This window comes from Engystomops pustulosus, chromosome 8, assembly GCF_040894005.1.
Source record: "Engystomops pustulosus chromosome 8, aEngPut4.maternal, whole genome shotgun sequence".
Lineage (NCBI taxonomy): Eukaryota > Metazoa > Chordata > Amphibia > Anura > Leptodactylidae > Engystomops > Engystomops pustulosus.
The window spans coordinates 96,847,933-96,869,665 of NC_092418.1; the positions used below are offsets into that span (position 1 = coordinate 96,847,933).

General features: G+C 37.7%; 1 protein-coding gene across 7 annotated transcripts in view; it reads right to left on the reverse strand.

Moving 5' to 3' along the window:
- Window positions 1–1,356: 1,356 nt before the first annotated feature.
- SLC4A10 (solute carrier family 4 member 10) overlaps window positions 1,357–21,733 on the reverse strand; it is a 164,681-nt gene continuing 144,304 nt past the window's right edge. For 3 of the 7 annotated variants that reach the window (XM_072121877.1, XM_072121876.1, XM_072121878.1), the window contains exons 24-25: window positions 21,305–21,421; window positions 1,357–8,518 (exon numbers count right to left, since the gene is read on the reverse strand). In XM_072121877.1, coding sequence (XP_071977978.1) covers window positions 8,452–8,518; window positions 21,305–21,421 — 184 coding nt within the window. In that variant the 3' untranslated portion in view covers window positions 1,357–8,451. The other 4 variants (XM_072121879.1, XM_072121882.1, XR_011849456.1 and 1 more) reach the window with 4 other exon arrangements.

Here is a 21,733-nt window from a genome sequence, read left to right on the forward strand (position 1 = left end):
AAATAAGGGGACATATCTTACACATACAGGGTAGATCCTTATTTATAACTCTGTGATGGGAACCTATCCAACTATTATTATTAACTGCCAGAAGAACTTCCATAGAGGTTCCAGTGTCTTCAATGGATAGCTTGTATGGTGCAGTCAATCATCTGTTGCCTGTGATGGCTGACACCACGACATAGAAGTATAGAAAGTGTGTCACCGGAGGCAAATTCAGACTGTTGCTATGTAACCATCTCAACATAAAGGAAATCTACCATTTGTTTTTATGCATTATGAACCAAACATACCTTGAGAATTCTGTAGTTACACTGATGCAGAAACATATGTTGTTTAATCCCTGATCTGAGTGGTTTTGCTCAAAGAACAATTATGAAATTCAGGACCTTGGGAAAGCTGGGTGCAGACTGCCTGCCATACATAAACACATTACACGGAGCTTCCTGAACTGTCCAGACAAGACTAAGCAACTAGAGCTGAAGGACTAAGCAACCTAAGTAATTGATTACTTCTGCCTGTCAGGCACAACAGTGATTAAAACGTTCTCTGAAGCAGTGCATAATTGGGGTAAGTGGAGTGCGCTGGGGCAGCCACAGGAGCGACAGAGCCTCATTACCATAATTTGCAGTGGGTGGGTGCGTGCAGACTGGCTGCTCTACATAAACACATTACAGGGAGCTTCCTGAACTGTCCAGGCAGGACTAGCCAACCTGAGCTGGGTTACTAATAGACAGCAGCTGGGGGATGGTACAGCGATTGATTACTTCTGTCAGGGACAACACTGTGATTACAGTGTTCTGTGAAGCAGTGTATATTTTGGGTAAGGGGAGAGTACTGGGGCAGCCACAAGAGTGACAAATATCATAATTTTATAATAGTTCTTTTTTTTAGCAAAACCCCTCAGTTCAGGGACTAAACAAGATATGTTTCTGCATCAGTGTAGCTACAGCATTCTCAAGGTATGTTTGGTTCAAAATGCATTAAGATTTTTTTTAATAAACAGCAAGTGAATGAGCAGCAGAGAAAATGACAGAATATATACCATTTTTGTTTTGGCTGGATACATTCAATTATACCTTGTACAGGACCAGAAGGGAGAAGCAGGACTCCAGGCTCTAGGAATACAATGACAATGAGTCCTGCTTTTACTGGAGTTTTCCTTTAAAATTCAATTTCACCAAATTATTTGTGATGTTCAGACCCCACAGGATCATGGATATATTTTTTTTTGTTTGACATGTATCTAATAAATAAAAAAGTCTGTAATAAATTAAAGTTCAGTTTTCTATCCACTTTGTATTAACCTATGACTTTACGCTTTAAAGCAGATATTTAACTCAATGACACAGCGGAGATAGTTCTACTAAATATTTATTGTCACATGACAGAAATGTCTATGCAAAAAGCACACGATACATGAACATTTGTATTAAATTACATCCAAATCTGGGTGACTTTAGACAAAATAACAGCATAGTAAAAAGAATTTCAATGTAACAAATTGCGATCCGTTTCTGGTGTTCCAATGCAATTTTTTATTTTTTTTAAATTTTTTTTTCAACACGGCTTAAATGAATGGTGAAAATGTACATACAGCTCTCACTACCCTAGGACGAAAACAATCAATGACATAGATGGTGTATTGCAATCGGCAGGCTATAGGTGTAGAGAAAGGCTACACTGATACTTCAACATGACCAGATTCTTCCCAGTCATAAGAAAAGGTGAATAAGACATGTTAACGTCTGTTCCAAAAACGGTACCACAACTGCCATCATGATTGTGTCTGGTATTACAGTTTAGCTCCATTTTATAGAGATCTGCCGCAATACCTGACATAAACTGTGGAGAGGTGAGGTGCCGATTCCACAAGAAAACCGCCTATGTCTTTGAATCCTGCCCAATCCCCTTAAGATTTAGACTGGTATCCAAAGACGTCATAAAAAAATTATCAGAATTATACTGGCCTGTAGCCCATTTCTTAGTCCTTTGCCTGTGTAAAGGGGTTGTCCCATATTCAACTCTTATCCTCTATTCTGTATAGCAATCTGGATGGAAGATCCCCACCAATTACAGTAATGGGGAGGGGGGTCCTTTTCCACTTTATTGATTCAGCATCTTTAAGAGTGCCAGAGATAGGGAAGCATGGCACTATTATATCTCCGACTCTCTCATAGACATTTAATGGAGCAGCAGGACACATGTTCAATGGACTGCTCCGAAATATAATTTTTTGCCATCAGACCCCAACAGATTAGACTATTTTCTTTTCTCTTAGTAGATATCAGGGATGGCAGTTAAACTTGGAACAACTCTCTTACCTTCTACAAATCTTCAATTAAACTTTTTTTTATTGGGAACAAACTCTTTACAGGAATTGTCCCATGAACAACCCCTAACTGTACTAATGGGGGGTCCCATGTCCCGTCGCTTAAATGGATCAACAACAGTCACTCCATTCAACCCAATGTTAGTCACAAACATGGCATAAAATTTTCAGACTTGTATGGAGTGTCATCAGATATGACTAATTCAAGGGGTACCACAGTAATAGGACCTCAAATAACCAGAAAAGTACCTCTAATTTTATGAATTGAGCATAAGAGTTGTCTGTGGGTTACCCCTTTGATCCATTTTTATTATAAAGGGTAAATAAGTGCAACAGTATCGCAAAGAAGGTTTGGTAGTAAGCAGCAGGTCATGTTGGAGCTTCAGGCTTTTTCATGTTTATTAACAATTTAAGAGTAAATTCACACTTAAATTTTGACAGAGAGGATGATAACATCAAAGCCCCCCCCCCCTCGACTGCTGGTAGAATATGGCCATTCATATAGTTAGTCATACAAAAAATGAGGTCAGACTCGCAAGTTCATTTTGCTGGAGTTGTCCGTAGATTAATGCACTTTATTTTCTTGTGGTCTAACAGGTAAGTCGTACAATTATTTCAAATTATTTATTAAAAATTATAGTGTTTTTTTTTTAACAACTGTAAATCCTACTAAAAAAAAAAGATAAAATTCTAAACAAGTGTAAAATAATTACTATGACCAAATCAAATCTGCAAATGGTCTACAAACCCAAGTGTTAACCCAACAGCTATGATCCTAGGGGAAATGCTCCTATTGCTGGAGTTGAGAGACCGCTGGCACCGATCGAGGGTTTTAACGGTGGGGGTAACTGAACTGAACTTTTTGTTTAAAGTTTGGTCAAACTCAGGAAACCTGAAAACAAATAGATCCACTCATCACTTGTGACCAATATTAAAAGGAAGGGCCAACCAACTTCCCAATGGCCGGTGTTGGGGTGAGAAATTGGAGTTCTAGTGGAGATGGGCACCCATCAGGTTTTTGGTAGAGACTAACTCCCCTCTTCACATTTAGAATATGTGAACATTTGGCCTAGCGTGAATGGGGATGAGGAATGAGATGGTAGAAATTGTCAACACCCAACTGGCTTCCAGATATTTACTGTGGCTAGTCTGCCTGTGTCCATCTCAAAATCTGATCTAGCTCCCAACCCAATGAAATGGAGCCGATCTGCAGTAACCTGGTTTGACCACTACACAGTGAATGAAGCTGTCCGTTTCACATTTCAGCTGCTGAAAACAGCTGATCCATGGATTGCTGGGTTTTGGACCCCCCCCCAAATTTGATATTGATGACTTATTATTAGAATGTAGATCATCAATTTTTTTAACCAGGAATATGCGCTAAATAAAAACAACAGGAAATGGACATTCACATTTTTCTTGGAGATACAATATGAATATAGTCCTAGTCACTTTGGTTAGGTCAACGTGGCAGTCGAGCAGCAAGTTAAAGTATGTTTTTCCACTCATAAGAATATTATTATTTTATTATAACAAACATATTTTAAAGGGTTTGCACAGTTTTGAGGACGAGGCGCGGGCGCATTGTTCAAGGATTTCATCACTTGGTCACAATGTAAAGTGTGAAGAAATAACATCTCTCGCTCTAGACAATCTTTTTTAACTCGCTGTTCCGTTTTCCCCATCTACTTGCTTGGGATAGTATATTATCATAAAAGCCTTTAAATAAGTAAAGATTGTTGAAAGCTGAAAATTCCTCTCATGCTTTAACATCTAACATACTAGAAAAATGATAAGAGTGAATTTTTTAAAACTTTTTCAAACATTTGTGGTTCAATACCCCAATACAGATCTTAAAGGGGTTGTCCAGCCATTAAATAAATAGAAGTCCTCACTGCTGAAGCATAAAGTGCACACATTGCTGGTGGATCAGGCAAGGGATGAAAGGGAAGAGAAGGAGTTTTTTATTTTATTTTTATAAATTTTTTCTTTACAATTCTGTACTAGCTGGACCACATATTTAAAGGGATACTCTGCAAAGAATCATTTACTTCCTATCCAATGCTACTAGGATTTTTTTTCTACTTTTATTTACATTTAATTGAAATGTAAAAGGTAACATTTTTAAATTTACATTTAAAAAATTCATCATGAAATTATATCGGACCCATAAAATTCCAAAAATTAATTCGTAAAAATGCATTGGCGGCTAAGTAATAAAGTGAAAACAAATCATATTAAAAATGTTTGGAGAAAGCACAGAATGTATATATATTTGTGATATATTTTTGCTTTACCTATGGATAAGATTTCTTGAATAACAATTTTAATAATTTGCTGTTAAAATCTGTTATATAAATTTGAGTATTTCTAGGTTTTTCTATATCTATCTATAGACTACAAGATACGAAATCTATTTGGCTCTTCTATCGTGGAAATCGTGATTAAATATTTTTATTAATTCTGTATTTTATTATTTTAATGTATAATATATTCATTATTGTAATACTCATTGAATATTAATATGTTTAAAATTTAATAATGTTAAAAAATTTATTTTTTCATTCAAATATGGCTCTAAATAGGAACGGTAGTAAATGTGTGGTCCAGAACCTACAACGTACAAAATGCAGAATTGCTTTTAGATTTTTCTAAAAACAAAGCATAAAATTGCTGTGTATGTGCAAAAAGTTTTGTGTTTTAAGTTTGGGTTATTTTTGACCTTTCCTAAATTTCTAAAATCTCTTAGCCCTTTAAAGAGAAAAGAGAATTAACAAAATTAACACAACAGTATTTTACCAGATAATTAACATATTACTAATATTACACACAGTATAAGCACTGAATTTCCCATGATACTAAAACTAATTTTACCTTTTGAGGCCCTCCGGCTCATTTGCATAATTTTAAAGCCTTTTTTTTTTTTAAACAAGGTCATAAGAAGCATAAAGAAGAGCAGATCCTGTGAGAGGGGTCACACACCAGTATGTAATTGTAGTCAGTTTACAATCCTTCATCCTGGTGGTAGATGTCCTTTAAGCTCTCAGATGGATGAAAGTATTAGCCAGCCGCTATTTTAAAAGATTTTCCAAAGCCAATCAGAAAATATTTGAATGCAATTCGGTGCCCGAAAAATGGCAGATTCTCACCGAATCTATAAGCCAACGAACATCTTTAGCAATTCACGACCCAAGAGTTCCCAACCCAAAGTAGACTTCCTTCATTTTAATTTAAAGCAACCCTTTTATAACCTATCTGTATACAGGCAGTCCCCGGGTTACGTACAAGATAGGTTCCAAAGGTTACGTTGAATTTGTATGCAAGTCGAAACTGTATACAGGCGGTCCCCTACTTAAGAACACTCAACTTACATACGACCCATAGTTACAAACGGACCTCTGGATATTGGTAATTTATTGTACTTTAGTCCTAGGCTACAATAAACAGCTGAAACAGTTATCACAGGTGTCTGTAATGAAGCTTTAGTGTTAATCCTGATTCTTATGACAACCCAACATTTTTAAAATCCAATTGTCACAGAGACCAAAAAAGTTCTGGCTGGAATTACAATGATAAAATATACAGTTCCGACTTACATACAAACTCAACTTAAGAACAAACCTACAGACCCTATCTTGTACGTAACCCGGGGACCGCCTGTATTTTATAAATGTAGATCCAGACAAAAATTTTTTGCCCCAGTGACAATTGGAGTTTCAGAATTTTTTGCTGTAATGGGACCAAGGATTATCAATAAAGCTTCATTACAGACATCTTACATCTGATCATTGCAGCCTGGGACTATAGTAACATCCAGAGAGCTTCACCAGAGGTCACAGTGGGCAGAGGGGTCTGTCTTTAACTAGGGGTCGTCTGTAAGTCAGGTGTCCTTAAAAAACCTGTATTTTGGGATATCCTTTGTTCTAATTTCTAAAATCTGTAGCTGCCGCTTCATTTCCCTTCTATCCCCTCCTATTTCCTATTCTATAAATGGAGGATATTTTGCTGACTGAGATGGTTTATAGCCATTTACCGAAACACTATCGGAAGGATGACCATGGGATCATTTATGAAAAGTATATAATCATGGGATGTGCAAAGCAGAATAATTGGATTACATACAATAGATCAATAATAATGGAAATTAAGTGAGCAACCAAAGTTAATTTTTTCTTAATGTTTTTTAAGCACAACCCCTGCAAACATTATAAGCACCAAAGGCAACCAAGGATGCAAAAATGCTACAACCAGCAGTAATACTCCTTGAAGTAGGGGCACATTGCATAGGTACTGCACCCTTTGCATGTTCATAAACAATACATTTTTCAGTGTCTTACCTTACCTTAAAATGTTTATTAAGGAAAGAAAGATTTTGGGGATACAAGAAGAAGCACCTATTTATAACTAAAACGTGCTTTTTACAGTAAAGAATTTCACTAAACAGCCGACTAATAAACCGGAAACGGTGTACCGACCATATGTCAGGAATAGCATATGGTATGACACAGTCTGCCAAAGATTCTTGTCTTTTCTTTCTAATTCTGGACTATTTATATATGGAACAATAACATCATGTAAAATGCAATAAAATTACATAGATAGATAAATAAAAATAAATTAAATTCATTATACACGCAATAGTATAACATACATCGTGTGATAGTTCCCCTTTAATAGATACATTTTGGGTGACGTTTATGACTATTGATGAGATGGAAGAGTAAAAAGATACATTTATGGCAGAGAGGCATACTGATCGCTTGCATGAACTATTCAATATTTTTCTAGAATTTGCCCCAATTTGACTAACAAGGGCATATAATGGTAAATGAGTAATCTGTTGCTATTGCTATGAGTTCTTCATATATCTGTGCACTGAGCAGACACTCATCACCATCATTAGGTGTATGTGATGGCTGCGTTCTCAAATACCCCATTAAGTTGACAATGGAAAGGGATCCCCATTCAAGATCCTCATTAAAATAGCCACAGAAGCTACAGTGAGGGTCTCCTATACTGGAGGACCCAGACAGCTTCTACATTGTAATACTTTCTTTCACCAGTGATGTCACTGTAGTAGAATGAAAGACTTGCCTCCAAATACATTCATGGACAGCTGATCACTGGAGAACCTAAAGTCAGAATAACCTTATCATTCACAGAAATATATTGTTCAAAATGGCCGCCTCTCCAATTACATCTGGAGTTGCCCAAAGTTTAAAATCAAATGTTCTTATTCTTATTTTTAACTTTTTCATGTTCTAATCATCATAGAAGAAAGGATAGTCCTGTGGAAACATATCATACTAATTTTGGTATATGGTGGACATTGGAGAATCTACTATGAACCAAACTGTAGCGGTTACTTGTATCCATGTTAGGCTCGGTGCATATTTATTGCACCCATATTATGTTAGAATGCACATCCTAATTGTGGATCTAATGACCAACAACAAATGATAGTTTGGGTCATTGGATAGTTTGGGTACGGTCATGATGTTTAGACTTACTGTGCTCTTGTGATATTAGCAAAAATCTTCGTCCGATCTCTAGCCACATAAATATAGGATGGAAATGAGGTTGCATCAAATAACATAGAAGCAATAACATTTCCAGAATTCTGTAGTAACTCTCCCCTACACACAGATGAGGCAGACATTTTATTTATTGTGAACATGTGACCTATCTAAGCCAATTGTCTGAATCCATGGTGATGTCACAGTTTAGAAGCACTGTGATTGGTTCCTGCAGTGTAATCAGTTCCCCAAAATGACTGCCTTCATGGTGTTTAGGTATCACATAGGAAATGTTAACTGACTTTGATATGGATGATAAAAACAATGTAAAAATGAGAACAAGCCTAAATATTACGCAAAGAAATAACTATGAAATCCATACAGCAGTTTCTTAAAAGAAAGTTACAGTAATGAAATCCCCCCCCCCCTCCTCTGCTCGGAGGCCTTTGTCAGCAGCAATGGAGCTAATACATTTGTTAAAAAAATATTGCACTGCTATATATTGCACTGCTAATGGATGTGATGATTTACAGTGTAAATAACCCACATAGAGCGACAAGTATATTCTTCAAATTTGCTTGTAAAAATAGACTGAAGAGTAAGTCAGAGACATGTCTCCCTGTCGATACCTTTCCCTGAGGCAGCTTTCTTCTCTGTCTTGCTTTCAGAGCTGGAAACAAATAAAAATAGACAAGATTAATTAGTCAAGCATTAATTCATCCCTTTAAGTAATTCCTCATGTAGTGGAAGAGGCCATTTTGTGGGCTGCACCTACAGCTCTCTTGTGATGGGGACTGCTGAGGACTAAACTACGGCTAAAGTTATAGTCTTGATTTTAATAGCTCTTGGCTAGCCTAATGGTACATCTTTAAAGGAAATTAACCACTTAAAAAAACAAACTCCTCTTCATCTTGATCCCGGTGCTGTTCATTGCTAGTCTTGACATATCCGGTTCACCTAGAAAACAAACTTTTAGTTAGCAGCTTGGATGTCCAGTGCTCCGGGCTGCTAATTATGCACACCCTCGCCACCTCCCCCTTTCATGCTGCGAGCATGGGAGAGGGAGGAGACGTCACATGATAGGCGTTAATTCATGCTGGGAGAGGGAGCTGCCGGGGCGTGCATAATTAGCAGCCCAGAGCAATGGACATCCATGCTGCTGATTAAGTTTGTTTTCTAGGTGAACCAGGCGTGTCAAGACTAGCGATGGACAGTGCCAGGATCAACATCAAGAGGAGCAGAGGGGACTTTTTATAGCTTAGTATTTTTTTAAGTGGTTGATTTCCTTTAAATACGTGCATACCTGTCCATCTAAATGAATAGATAGATGTTGGGAACTTATTAACCCCTACGGGACACAGCATCTTTTGGCCTAAAGGACGCGGCCCCATTTTTCAAATCTGGCCTGTGTCACTATAAGTGGTTATAGCTTTGGAACGCTGTGAGATATCCAGGGGATTTTGAGATTGTTTTCTCGTGACACATTGTACTTCAAATTAGTTTAAAAATTTGGATGAAATCTTTTGCGTTTAGTTATGAAAAAAAACAAAATTTGGCAAAAATGTTGAAAAATTCTTTATTTTCAATGTTCTAAATTCTCTACTTTTGATTCAGAAAGTCATAGCACCCAAATAAATTCATAACTTACATTTCCCAAATGTCTGCTTTATGTTGGCATGGTTTTTTCAGATTCCACATATTTTACTAGAATGTTATGAAGCTCAGAATTTGGGAGCCATTTTTCACATTTTTTGTAAAATCGCCAAAACCTGTATTTAGATGGACCTGCACAGTTTCTAATTGACACTGAGAGGCCTAAATAATAGCGAGACTCGTAAATTACCCCATTGTGGAAACTACACCCCTCAACGTATGAAAAACCACTTTTAAGAAGTTTGTTAACCCTTTACGTGTTTTATAGGGGTTAAAACAAAATGGAGGTGGAGTCTGCAAATTGTAATATTTTTTCACAATACACTCATTTTGGGTGGAAAATTAAACATTTGTAATGGATAAAATGAAAAAAGGCTCCACAAAGTTTGATACGCAATTTCTCCCGAGTACACCGATACCCTACATGTGGTGGTAACCTGCTGTATGGGCGCACGGCCGGGCATAGAAGGGAAGGAGGCGCCATCCGGAGCAGATTTGCTGTCACATTGTACAGGCTATAATTTTTTTCTTTTTTTTAATGAGGACCTATAGGGGCTTATTTCTTTTGCCACATGAGATGCACTTTTCTAATACATAATTTTGGGGCATCTATAGCTAATTGGTGAGATTTAATTAACTCTTTGTTGGTGGAGGAAATGAAAATCATCAATTTTTAGGAAAATTTTTATGTGTTTTTTTTTTTTGGCCGTTAACCATACCATGAAAATAGTATATTATTTTTATTCTTTGGGTCGCCACGTTTATGAAAATACTTCATTTATATATATTTTTTTATTTTTTCCCATTTTTACTGAATAAAAAGTAATTTGGCAAAATTGTTGTTAATTTTAGCATCACCGACTTACATATGCATAACTTTTTTATTTTTCACCTCAAAAATCTGTTTAAGGGCTTATTTTTTGCAAGAATGATAGCTCTTTTTAGTGGTCTTATTTTAGATTGCGTAACTTTTTAAAATCACTTTTTTAGAGCATTTTTAAAGGGCATTAATAAAAAATCATCTTTATCAGAGAGAGTTTTTTTAGGTTGTTTTTTACGGGGTTCACTTTGCGGATCTAATAATGATTCTGTTTTATTATACAGATTGTTACGGACGCAGGGATACCAAATATGTGGGGGTTTTGTGTATTTTATTCAATTGTACTGAATAAAAACTAATTTGGAGAAAATCTTATTCATTTTAGCATCACCATCTTTTTATATGCATAACTTTTTTATTTTTTGGCAGATAAATCTTGTTAGGGGCTTATTTTTTGCGAGAACAGTTGTTCTTTTTAGTGGGCTTATTTTGGAGTGCATAACATTTTTTAAATCACTTTTTAGAGCATTTTTTATAGGGTATTAATTAAAAATTATCTTTTTTCGGAACGTTTTTTGCGTTTTTTTCCTCCGGCGTTTACCGTGCGGGTCCAGTAACAATTCTGTTTTATTATGCAGATTGTTACGGACGCGGCAATACCAAATATGCGGGGTTTTTTTGTGTTTTTATGTTTTTTATACTTTATTAAGTTTTTTTATGGGAAAGTGACATTTTAGGGGCTTATATTTTTATGTATTAATTTTTTATTTATTATAATGTGTAGTGTTAACTGTTTTTGCATATTTTTACTTATACATACTTGAACTTAAACCAGTGATGCTCTGATCACTGGTTTAAGTTCAATACACTGCTCTACAATACTATTTTATTGTAGAGCAGTGTAAACTGTCTGAGCAAGCTTGCGCATGCTCAGACAGTTTACAGCCAGACCCGGAAGGGGTCTGGCTGCCATGGAGACCGGGCAGCTCCGGGGCACATGCCAGTCCTCGGAGCTGCCCGGCAGAGGATCGGATCCCCCGGTAAGCGGCACGGGGGATCCGATCCACAGCGCTTACACCCTTACACGCCGCGGTCATGTTTGACCGCGGCGTGTAAGGGGTTAACACCCGCGATCGGAGCCGGCTCCGATCGCGGGTGTTAGCGCAGGCTGTCAGCTGTACTAGACAGCTGACAGCCGCTGCTTCTGGTACCGGCTCCGTTCGTGAGCCGGTGCCAGAAGCAGGACGTTATAGAACGTCCCCGTGCGCTAAGCATCTAGCCCCGGGGACGTACTATAACGTCCAGGTGCGCCTAGGGGTTAATGGTGGCTCATCTCCCACGAAAACCAACATGGATATTGAAATTTAATGTCTGATCATTTTTATTTCCAAAACATGATGAACAAATCCTACATGAAGATGGTTGGCTGGACATGCCAAATCTAGCAATTTAGTGTGCTACTGAGCTACTGTTACACTTATTAAAGGGGTTGTCCAGTCACAACAAGTTATCCCCAATCCACAGGATAGGGGTAAACTTGCTGATCGGTGGGGTTCTCAGGGATGCGACCTGTATAGACGGGGTCTGTTGTACCCCACTTGTACCTGAAAAGAATGGTGACCATTTACTGTCTATAGAACTGATGAGATAGCTGGGCATCATACACGGCTATCTTTATCAGTTCTATAGGCAGTGCCATCCAGGGCACATGCATGATGGTCTGCACTGTTCATTTGGGTTACAACAGAGGTACAAAGAACCCTCATTCTTGTGATCTGTGGGGGGTCCCAATAACGAGACCCCCCCAATCAGTAAGTTTTTGTGACTGGTCAACATCTTAAAGGCACCTTGATCCCTATTATGGTGGATGTCACTTGCTCCTAGTTACTGGTTTGTATTTCCATAGTGATCCAGGACACAAAATGGCCTCATCTACATTATCTAAGAAATCACATGTTAACAGCATTGACCAATAACCAACATTCAATATTACAGCAACATAATAGCCATGCGATGCAAGACAGCCTGCAAGCAATCGTCACGGATGCTGGAAGGAAAGCATAGTGAGAATTTTGCTTAATTATTAACCCCTTGTTATGCACAGCGGCATGCAGACAAGCTCATACGCATAGTTCAATTGACAAAATGGAAGCCAGTATACATCCATGGTATTTCTACATGCGGACTGTTAGCGTTCAGATTGGCTTATGCATTCCCATAATCACCAAAGATCAAAATAATGGGATTTTCATTAGGTTAGGGTAAGCAAAAGTAATAGAGGTTCTTCTTTGTTCCATCAACTAGGTGTCTCTTTGAAGGCAACATGTCTACAATACCCTGCATTCTCCATCTGATCAGTCTCCAAATCTTGGCTCTCCATCTGTTTTAGTAAAATTTGAACTGCTGATATTAGAGCATGCTCAGAGTCATAGATTTACAAGTGCCAGAGAGCAAGAGGTTGAAGACGCACACCTTCAATTACTGTCTAGATGAGTTTTTGTCAGCCAGCAGCAGATAAACTTCTCCACTCCCCCAAACATATACATGCTTGGCCGGGAAGAGGATTGGGCATGACAGTATTCAACATTCCCAATAATTCCTTTCCCAACATTATATGTGTGTGTGGGGGGGGGGGGGGGCAATACATATAGGATAATCGAAAGCTTAAAAATCCGTAGGTTTGGTCAAATTTTCCCTTATGGAAAGGACTAGAAGCCTTATTAATTCCGGTACAATTGTCATCAGATCAACCTAACCTGGAAATTATAAAATTGGTGGAAGAACTGTTGTAAAAGTAAAAAAGTTCACAACGGGCGACTCTTCCCTGGCCTCCCTCGCCTTGACCGGTAGAACCTATCTTGTCAATTACCGTAGGTAGCTGATCCCAGGAGGGAGAAGCTCAAGAGAAGACACCAGTGGACATTTGTCCTTATGCTCAACTCTTCATAAAATTATGTTTTTACCCCCCAAAAAACTGATAATTTCAGGGTAAAATTAAGTTCATAGTTAAGCAGGTGGTGTCACTATCTCGAGCTGCCAACATCTGTATAACAAAAATATATAACTTTCAGCTATCAGCATGAATATTACATGTTCTCATCTGTTGTCTTTTCTATTTTTATTTAGTTTGGCTCTCACATGTATCTATTCAGTAATAAAGCGACCCCTGTGGTCTATTATTTCATAATTTGCCAGAAAATGTACAAGGCATTCTATAAAATCCCTAGGTAGAGCCCATGAGGACAGAAGGAAATTACTTTATCATCTATCTTGCCAAATAAATCTATGCTTTCTATACAGAGGCTGCATTTCACACATTGCTGGTGACCTATACAATATGTGGTTCTATAGAAATTGGATTTTACTAAGATCTGGCTTGTTTATGACATACTAGAGCTATTGTATGGGAGGTGAAAAAGCAGGGATTGTAGACCTCAAAGCACTTGTAGGCACTAAAGACACATGAAGGAAGTTTAGAGAACATCACTGGTGATGAGTTTCAACATTGCATGGTGCCTTCTACAAGCCAATGTCTGGCATCAAAAAGATTTATTTCTGGAAACAACAATCTCTGTTTTCTTCACCTCCTGTACTATCTACCTTGTATGGACCACCAGCTGATGGAAAGTTGCAGCAAGTGATACAACTTCTTGTCTTTTCATGGTGCCATCTGTCTACCTTCTCATTCTGGGGTCTCCTATTTGTCATCTACTTTTTGTCTTATTGAACAAAGGGGCATGAACTGCTTTTCTTTACTATTCAGTCAGCCAAGCGAGATGTGTTTTTAATTTGCTCAATCAAAACACTTACCAAATTGTATATATGGGTGAGCGGACCCATTCGGATTTTGCTGAACCATGAACAAAAGTTTGGTTCGAGGTACCCAAACATGAACTCACTGGTAACACCTGTGGTTAGAGATGAGCAAAACTGTAATTCAACTTTGGATTTGACATTCGGATTCAGCCACCTGACCTGTACATATTGCTGCATTGGTGACCGTACAGCCTATCTGTCAAATGGACGCCCCTAACAACTAGCCATGACTATGATTGGCCAATGGCACAATATATTGGGGGTCAGACATCCAAACCTGAACACCGAACCCAAACTTGAATGTTGGATCCGCTCATCTCTACCCGTGATCAGTGCTGACACCGATTGTGAGTGTTAACCCATTAAATGCTGCCAGCAAAGCCGGTGTCATCGGGGAGTCCTGATCCTAGGATGCTCCGATGGCATTCGTTAACACCCGTGATCACTGCATGTGAGCCTTTTCAAACATCCTTAAATCAAGATGAAAAGCTGGTTGATGGCTGCTCAGCAGCTTTTCCAGGTGAGCCCAAACCCCAAAGCAGAACTTCTGGCTGAAGTCCTGGGTCCGCTCTGGTCCGAAGTTCAGGTCCACTTTGAACGTTTTTAATTCCAATTTAGGAATTTTATAATAAATAATTAAGAAATTGGTAGCTGTGTACTAAGCCTTGGATTATTGCTGCACAGATTTGTTAATATTTACAACAGACAAGCACAAAAATATATAGTAGCATGCCAACTTTGGGACAACAAAGAGGAAAGCATTTTTTTTACAAAATTCTAAAATATATCTGAAAATTCCTATCATAATTTTAAAAAAACTGAGTTCACTAGCATTGAGAAATTGAAATTAAGAGTAGACAATTTTTGGTGTTAATTCTACCAGAACTATGTGACGTCACTACAAACGTTTTTTTTTTTTCGAATTTAGCCCGATTTCCTTTTTGTTGTCCCAATGGTTACCCATTGCAGAGCCATGAATGCAGATTTAGGTAGACAGATCATACTCATCTGATATTATAAGGGTTAATTTGATGAGTTTTGGATGCAGAGATCTTACCTTTAGGTATCAGCTTCTACAGTGATTATGAAGGGGAGCTTATGATAGAAATGTAATATGCAACACATTAAAAACGGAAGGTCTGCATGGACACAAGTTTTCAGATAATGCTGTGTTATTCGGTGACATGCATGTTGGAGATGGTGAGCTGTATGGTTCTTATGTCTATGTATTATAATACACACCAAGGTATTAACAAACATTTTCCTCAAACTTTTTGAATTTAGGGTTTCATATTAAAGGAGTTGTCCATAATCAACACAAGTGTCAGATCACTGAGGGTCCCGCCGTTGGGATTTCCGAGAACAGAACTAAAAGAAAAGATGTCTAAAACAAGACTTGGAACTGTTTCTTATGACTAAAAAAATCATGTTTCATTTGTCTGGATTATAAACTCTATGAGGAAGATTTATCAAGATGCCTAAGAGTAGGAATGTGCTTACTTGCCGATGGCAACCAATTACAGCTTTCTTTTAAAATATTCATGAGCACTGGTAAAATGAAAGCTGGGCTGTAATTGGTTGCCATGGGAAACTAAGCACATTCTTACCCTTAGGCAGCTTGATAAATCTTCCTTTATGTTTCCTTTTTCAAAAATCCTACGAAAGAATTTTGGGTTAACAGATGGATATTTCCAGTTAAGGAGCCTTATCTGTTACCCAGAGCAGCGAGACATTGAAAGGATTGTTTCTCTGAAGCGCCAAAACCATCTGTGTCTTACAAGGATGGTTAAGATTCCAATGGATCTTATTTTACCCGTGGAGACAGCTGCAGACTTATACAAATTGAAAAACACCTTAAAAATGTAAAATGCTGAGGTGGGTTCCTATGAGCAGGAAAGGAAGTTTTTCTTCTTTTCGATTTTTTTTTTTTTAGGAAAATGTAACTCAGTAGTGTGGTAACATAATACTCATAGGGGTAAACTAAAGTCAAGTATTTCCATAAACTAATAGGCACATGACTGACCACGGCCCCATTCCATCTCCTCCTCATTAAGACTGTACTGCCAAGAGGGAAAAAGGACTTGGGACCCCCCATTTAAGTGATCATTAGTGGTCCCAAAGGTCAGACATCTCGTATCCTGTGAACAGGTAATATATGTCTAGTCATAAGCGGACCCGTTAAAATTCAGGTTTGGACAAGTTTGTCCAAAACCGAACTTTAAAAACCTGTTCATATTTGGGTACTAAACCCAGGCCCCAACCAGTAACACCTGTGATTGGTGATGGCATCGATAGAGGGTGTTAACTGTTTAAGTGCCGCTGGAAAAGACATACCTTTATAGGGTTGTTTTTCCAAATGCCTCTTGCAGCATTTAAAGAGTTAACATCCTAAATCGGTGTCAGCAACTATTGCAGGCATTAATGGTGGCAAGGTTGAGGACTTGATCTTCAAATTAGGTTTAGGGTAGGGTCTGGGAGAATGGAACCGGCAAAGTTCAGTATGAACCCAAATTTTGCGGTTTGGGTTCATACAAACATTTTGGGCACTATGACGTGGCAGAATCACATCTGAGCCCCACTGAAAAAGATCATCAGCAGGCAAAAAATCCCAAATGCAGTGAAACTGATTAAAAACGCATTTGTGCCAGTTTCTCGTGGGATCTGTTTTTAGGGATACAACATGTAAATAGGTTTATTAGGGTTTAAACTCTTTGTACAATTCATTTTCTTTGTTTTGCAATATTCTGTTCAATAGCTGTTCAGTGTATGAAGCTCGGGAAGGTGTCATTTTTTGTTGGATGAGCTGCCGTTTTCATTGCTACTATTTTAGGGACTGTATGACCTTTTGATGATTTTTTATTCCAACTTTTATGATTTGCTAAATTGTGTACAAGTGGTGATTCAGACATTTGGGTGCTATTTTCCATTACGGGTTCACCACTTCAAATAACCGTTTTTATATTTTGAGAGATTATTTCTGATTTTTTTTGTTTATGTTTTATTAGTTCTAGGCGAAGAGGGATGGTTTAAAATTGTATTTTTTTTCTCACTTTATTTTCAGGGTACTTTAACCCTAAGGGGGCTGATAGCTCCTACCATATACTACAATAATACTGTATTGGGATATATGGTGTTTTTGCTCACACTCTGTTAGAGTGTGGCACCAGTTCCCCACCGGAAATTTTGGCACTATTTTCAATTACCGGATTCACTGCAGGGAACAACCAGTTTATAATTTTGATTCTGGGACATGTTGATACCTAACATGTTTTTTCGTTTGTTTATTTTTACATCATCAGTTCTAGGGAAAAGTGTTGATTGCATATACTGCAATACTAATATTAAGATAAGATAATCCTTTATTAGTCCCACAGTGGGGAAATTCACAATTCATATTCTGCAGTATATGGTGTTTTTGCTCACAATCTGTTACAGTGTGCCACTTGCATATAGTGACAGATCTTTAGAAATGATAGGCCTTGGAGTCTTGTACCAATTGCCTGTGTTATCAGTGGGTGTTTTCTACATAATGCAGCAAACACCAATTATTTTTGAAGAGGTTTTAGCCCCTGATCCCTCTTCAAACAACTTTAATTGCATTATGACTTCATGTGTCGTTGAGATGTCAATACTGTGAAAATATAAGGAGTGATTTATACTTCTACTCTATGCTCCATATTTTGCCTTCAGTCAAGTGTCGTTAAGGTGTTAATCAGTGACCAAGAGGTTGGCAGTCTTGGATCCATTCATCTATTATTTAATCAGTTATTTGTTTTTATTATTAGTCTTGATAACTGCTAAAAATGAAAACAGTATCTGATGGTCATATAAAATTGGTGACATTTTTGGAATTTTTTGGGCAAAAACTACAGCTCCACTCTCGGTGCTATGGGCAATAGACTTGTCTTGTTCAGTCTTTTCCTGAATTTGTCCTAATTTTCCATTATGTACATTTATGTCTATGACCTTTAACTAGAGATGAGCGAGCACTAAAATGCTCGGGTGCTCGTTATTCGAGACGAACTTTTCCAGATGCTCGAGTGCTCGTCTCGAATAACGAGCCCCATTGAAGTCAATGGGAGACCCGAGCATTTTTTTAATAAAACTGAACAGTAAAAGAACAGTGCAAAAAAATTTTTTCCAGATGTTTGCAGATGTTTTACTTGTAAGAACACATTGAAATAACACTATTCTTCACTTTGCAGGTGTTCGCGCGTGTCTCCCGCTAAGTTAGGAGATGTGCACGAACATCTGGAATGTGAAGAATATTGTTCTTTCAATGTGTTCTGCACTTAAATGCTCCTGTGTTCACTGTTTTTAATGTTTTAATTCTATTCTTCACATTGCAGGTGTGCGCGCGTGTCTCCCGATAGGTTCGGAGATACGCGCGCACAGCTGCAAAGTGAAGAATAGTGTTATTTAAATGTGTTCTGCCCTTAAATGTTCGTGTTTTCACTGTTTTTAATGTTTTAATTCTATTCTTCACATTGCAGGTGTGCGCGCGTGTGTCTCCCGATAGGTTCGGAGATACGCGCGCACACCTGCAATGTGAAGAATAGAATTAAAACATTAAAAACAGTGAACACAGGAGCATTTAAGTGCAGAACACATTGAAAGAACAATATTCTTCACATTCCAGATGTTCGTGCACATCTCCTAACTTAGCGGGAGACACGCGCGAACACCTGCAAAGTGAAGAATAGTGTTATTTCAATGTGTTCTTACAAGTAAAACATCTGCAAACATGTGTAATATTTTTTTTTACAATAAAAATACTTTTATTCAATTTATTTTATTAATTTACTGCTCGATCTCGAGCCGGCGAGATACTCGTCCGAGTAACGAGCCGGTCCGAGTATACTAATACTCGACCGAGCAGTATACTCGGACGAGTATACTCGCTCATCTCTACCTTTAACCCATTGTTTAACCCCTAGTCATGGGGTACTAGACAGCAAGACACAAATTTTGGATTGGGGGAAATGCAATAATCACAATTTGCTTAGTAAAAATTGCAGTTTACTTTATTTATGTTTTACAATATGTTGATTGACATTTGGACAGGCTAAAACTGAACTTCTAAGTGATTCATATTTTGTATCAGTATCCAACACTTTAATGACCAGAATTTCTTAAGGGGCTTGTCCAGAATTAAAGAACTACAGAAATATTGCCACTCTTATCCATGGGCTATGTCTGCTTTTACATTCACATTAATCAAGGAAGTTAGCTGTAATACCAGTCCCTGCCTCTAGATAAGAGTGGTGCTGTTTCTGGAGAAAACTATGTACAAAACCCTTTAGATCAGAACATAAATAGGTCAAGGGCTACACATCAGGAGCGATAGTGTGTACAAAAAATGCAAATAGGTTTTAGAAGTAATATGAAGTATGAAGCACATGAAGAAGCTGAACAATCACTGAAAAACATATTTCATTTAGATATTACATAGGGATAAATATGATGACACTGCATGAATATTCCAAAAATAATTTACAATGAACATATTTGAGTCTCAGCAGCTATTCTAAATGTTACCCATGTTACTACATTAATATTTGTGTCCACTTGAAGTGATGGTCCAGTATGTAGCCATTTTTAAAGGGCCGTTCAAAGATTCTTAACAGGTTATCAATGTGCGATGCAACTTCCAGTATCCCCAATATTGAGCAATTTGAAAGGGCTGCAAATGGTACCACAAGTTAGTACCACTTCTTTTGTCTGGGACTGAGAAGCAGTAACCAGCCACTACACAAGCTGTTCCTGGATCTATAGTTCTGAGGTCCATTTCTCAGCTGATCATTAACAGCTGGAAGGTAAAGGAAACTGATAAAGTGTCTAATGACTTAACTGTTTTCAGTCTTCTGTTAGAGACTAGTCTTATCTCCATTCATAGCTAAATCAAGGAAAATATACTCTAGGTATAGAAAGAGTTAATCATTAGCCTCCTTATCTATCTGAAGTGGATTGAGCTTAAAGGCTTCCAAATACACTGCTCACTACAAGAGAAAGAAGCAGAAACAATGCACTGAGAAGCTGATTTTCTAAATGAAGTATATTACAAAGTATACTATTATCCCCTGTTCTATTTATTATTGAATAATAATTGAAGCAATTATTAAATTATTATTAAATTGCTTCAAATGTTTATTTATGTAAGTTTTAAGTAGAAGTGGCCTTATGGGAATGGTTTTTGTACTACATAAGCAGTAAATTAAGTCTCTATTTATATAGCCTTGGTTTGTAAATCGCTACGAAATTTGATGGCAAATCTATTATTAAATCTGTACATTATAATGCTGCCAACCTGTGCAATTAAATAGCAGGAGATCGAGACTCCTTACGGGGTCATAAACATCCAACAGATGGAGAAAGTCTGATATAAATTAATATATTGTATTCTTACTTTTGCTACTCCCTACTATATTCAAAGATAGTGGCCCACATTTATTAAAAACAGTGCACTGTACTATGTGCAGTTGTCTGTGTAGTGTGCAGGGGGCGCCCGATTCAGGATTTCTGATGCACATTCTTCAAAAATCTGGCGCCCCCTGCATTGTTCCGACAGATTGCCCCTTTGATATATGATGTGTGACACAATTCTGTCGGACTTTGCATGATAAATGTGGTGCACGGTCCGACTGTGCACCGGAACACCCCCTTCAATGCAGAAACGGTCACGTGTGACACAAATGTAGCGCATTTGTGCAAGCGAATAGTTTGCGCTAAAAAGAATGAGCAAAGTCTGACACAAAACTGGCGCAAGCACTTTAGTAAATGTGGGCCAGTAGACCTAAAGGTATAATTTTAGGTTATGGTGTTCGGGCCTTCTAAGTTTATGGCATATGTCAATTAGGGTTGGCATTCTTCGTAAATGTGGTCCATGCCCTTCAACAGAGAAGATAAAGGATCCACCTCTCCATAGAAGACTATACAACCACAGGCTTCTAGTTCTCACTGTGCATCGGAAGTCAAGTTACCATTGATATGCTCATAGGGTTGGGTCCTAGAGGTAAAAGCTCCACCTACCAGAAATTTATGGGAATATTCCTTTAAGAGATCAATGAATAAAAAAAATGATACCCTGTCTATCTATTACAGAAAAAATGATCTACTACTAGAATTATACAAAATGAAGAATGAAATTACTAAGAAAAAAATTAAAACCTTTTAGAAGAAAAGCTTGATTCCTTAGTCTTTGCATTTTCTGAGGTTATTAGCAGAGTCTTCCACACAGAGGTTTTTGCCATTTCATCAGAAATGTTTATTACTGATGGGTCCTCTCTAGACAGAATTAACACAATAATGCACACAATGAATAATTACACAAGCTTCATGCAGAGCGTTCTTCTCCCAGAAGTAAATATTGAAAATTTTTTGCAAGAGAAAATTCGACAAATTTTTGTTAGGATAAACTTGAAGGAAATCGATCCCCAGTTTTCTGTCCACAATGCTAACGTCACAAGAGAGATGAGAAGAAGATGTGTAGAGATGCCTACATTGCTGATCATGTTCCAGCATAACTTGTGTCAAGACTGGTGCTAAGTGGTCAGTGGACAAGTTAGTCTCCTTCCTCCCAAAATCAGCTTCCCCCTC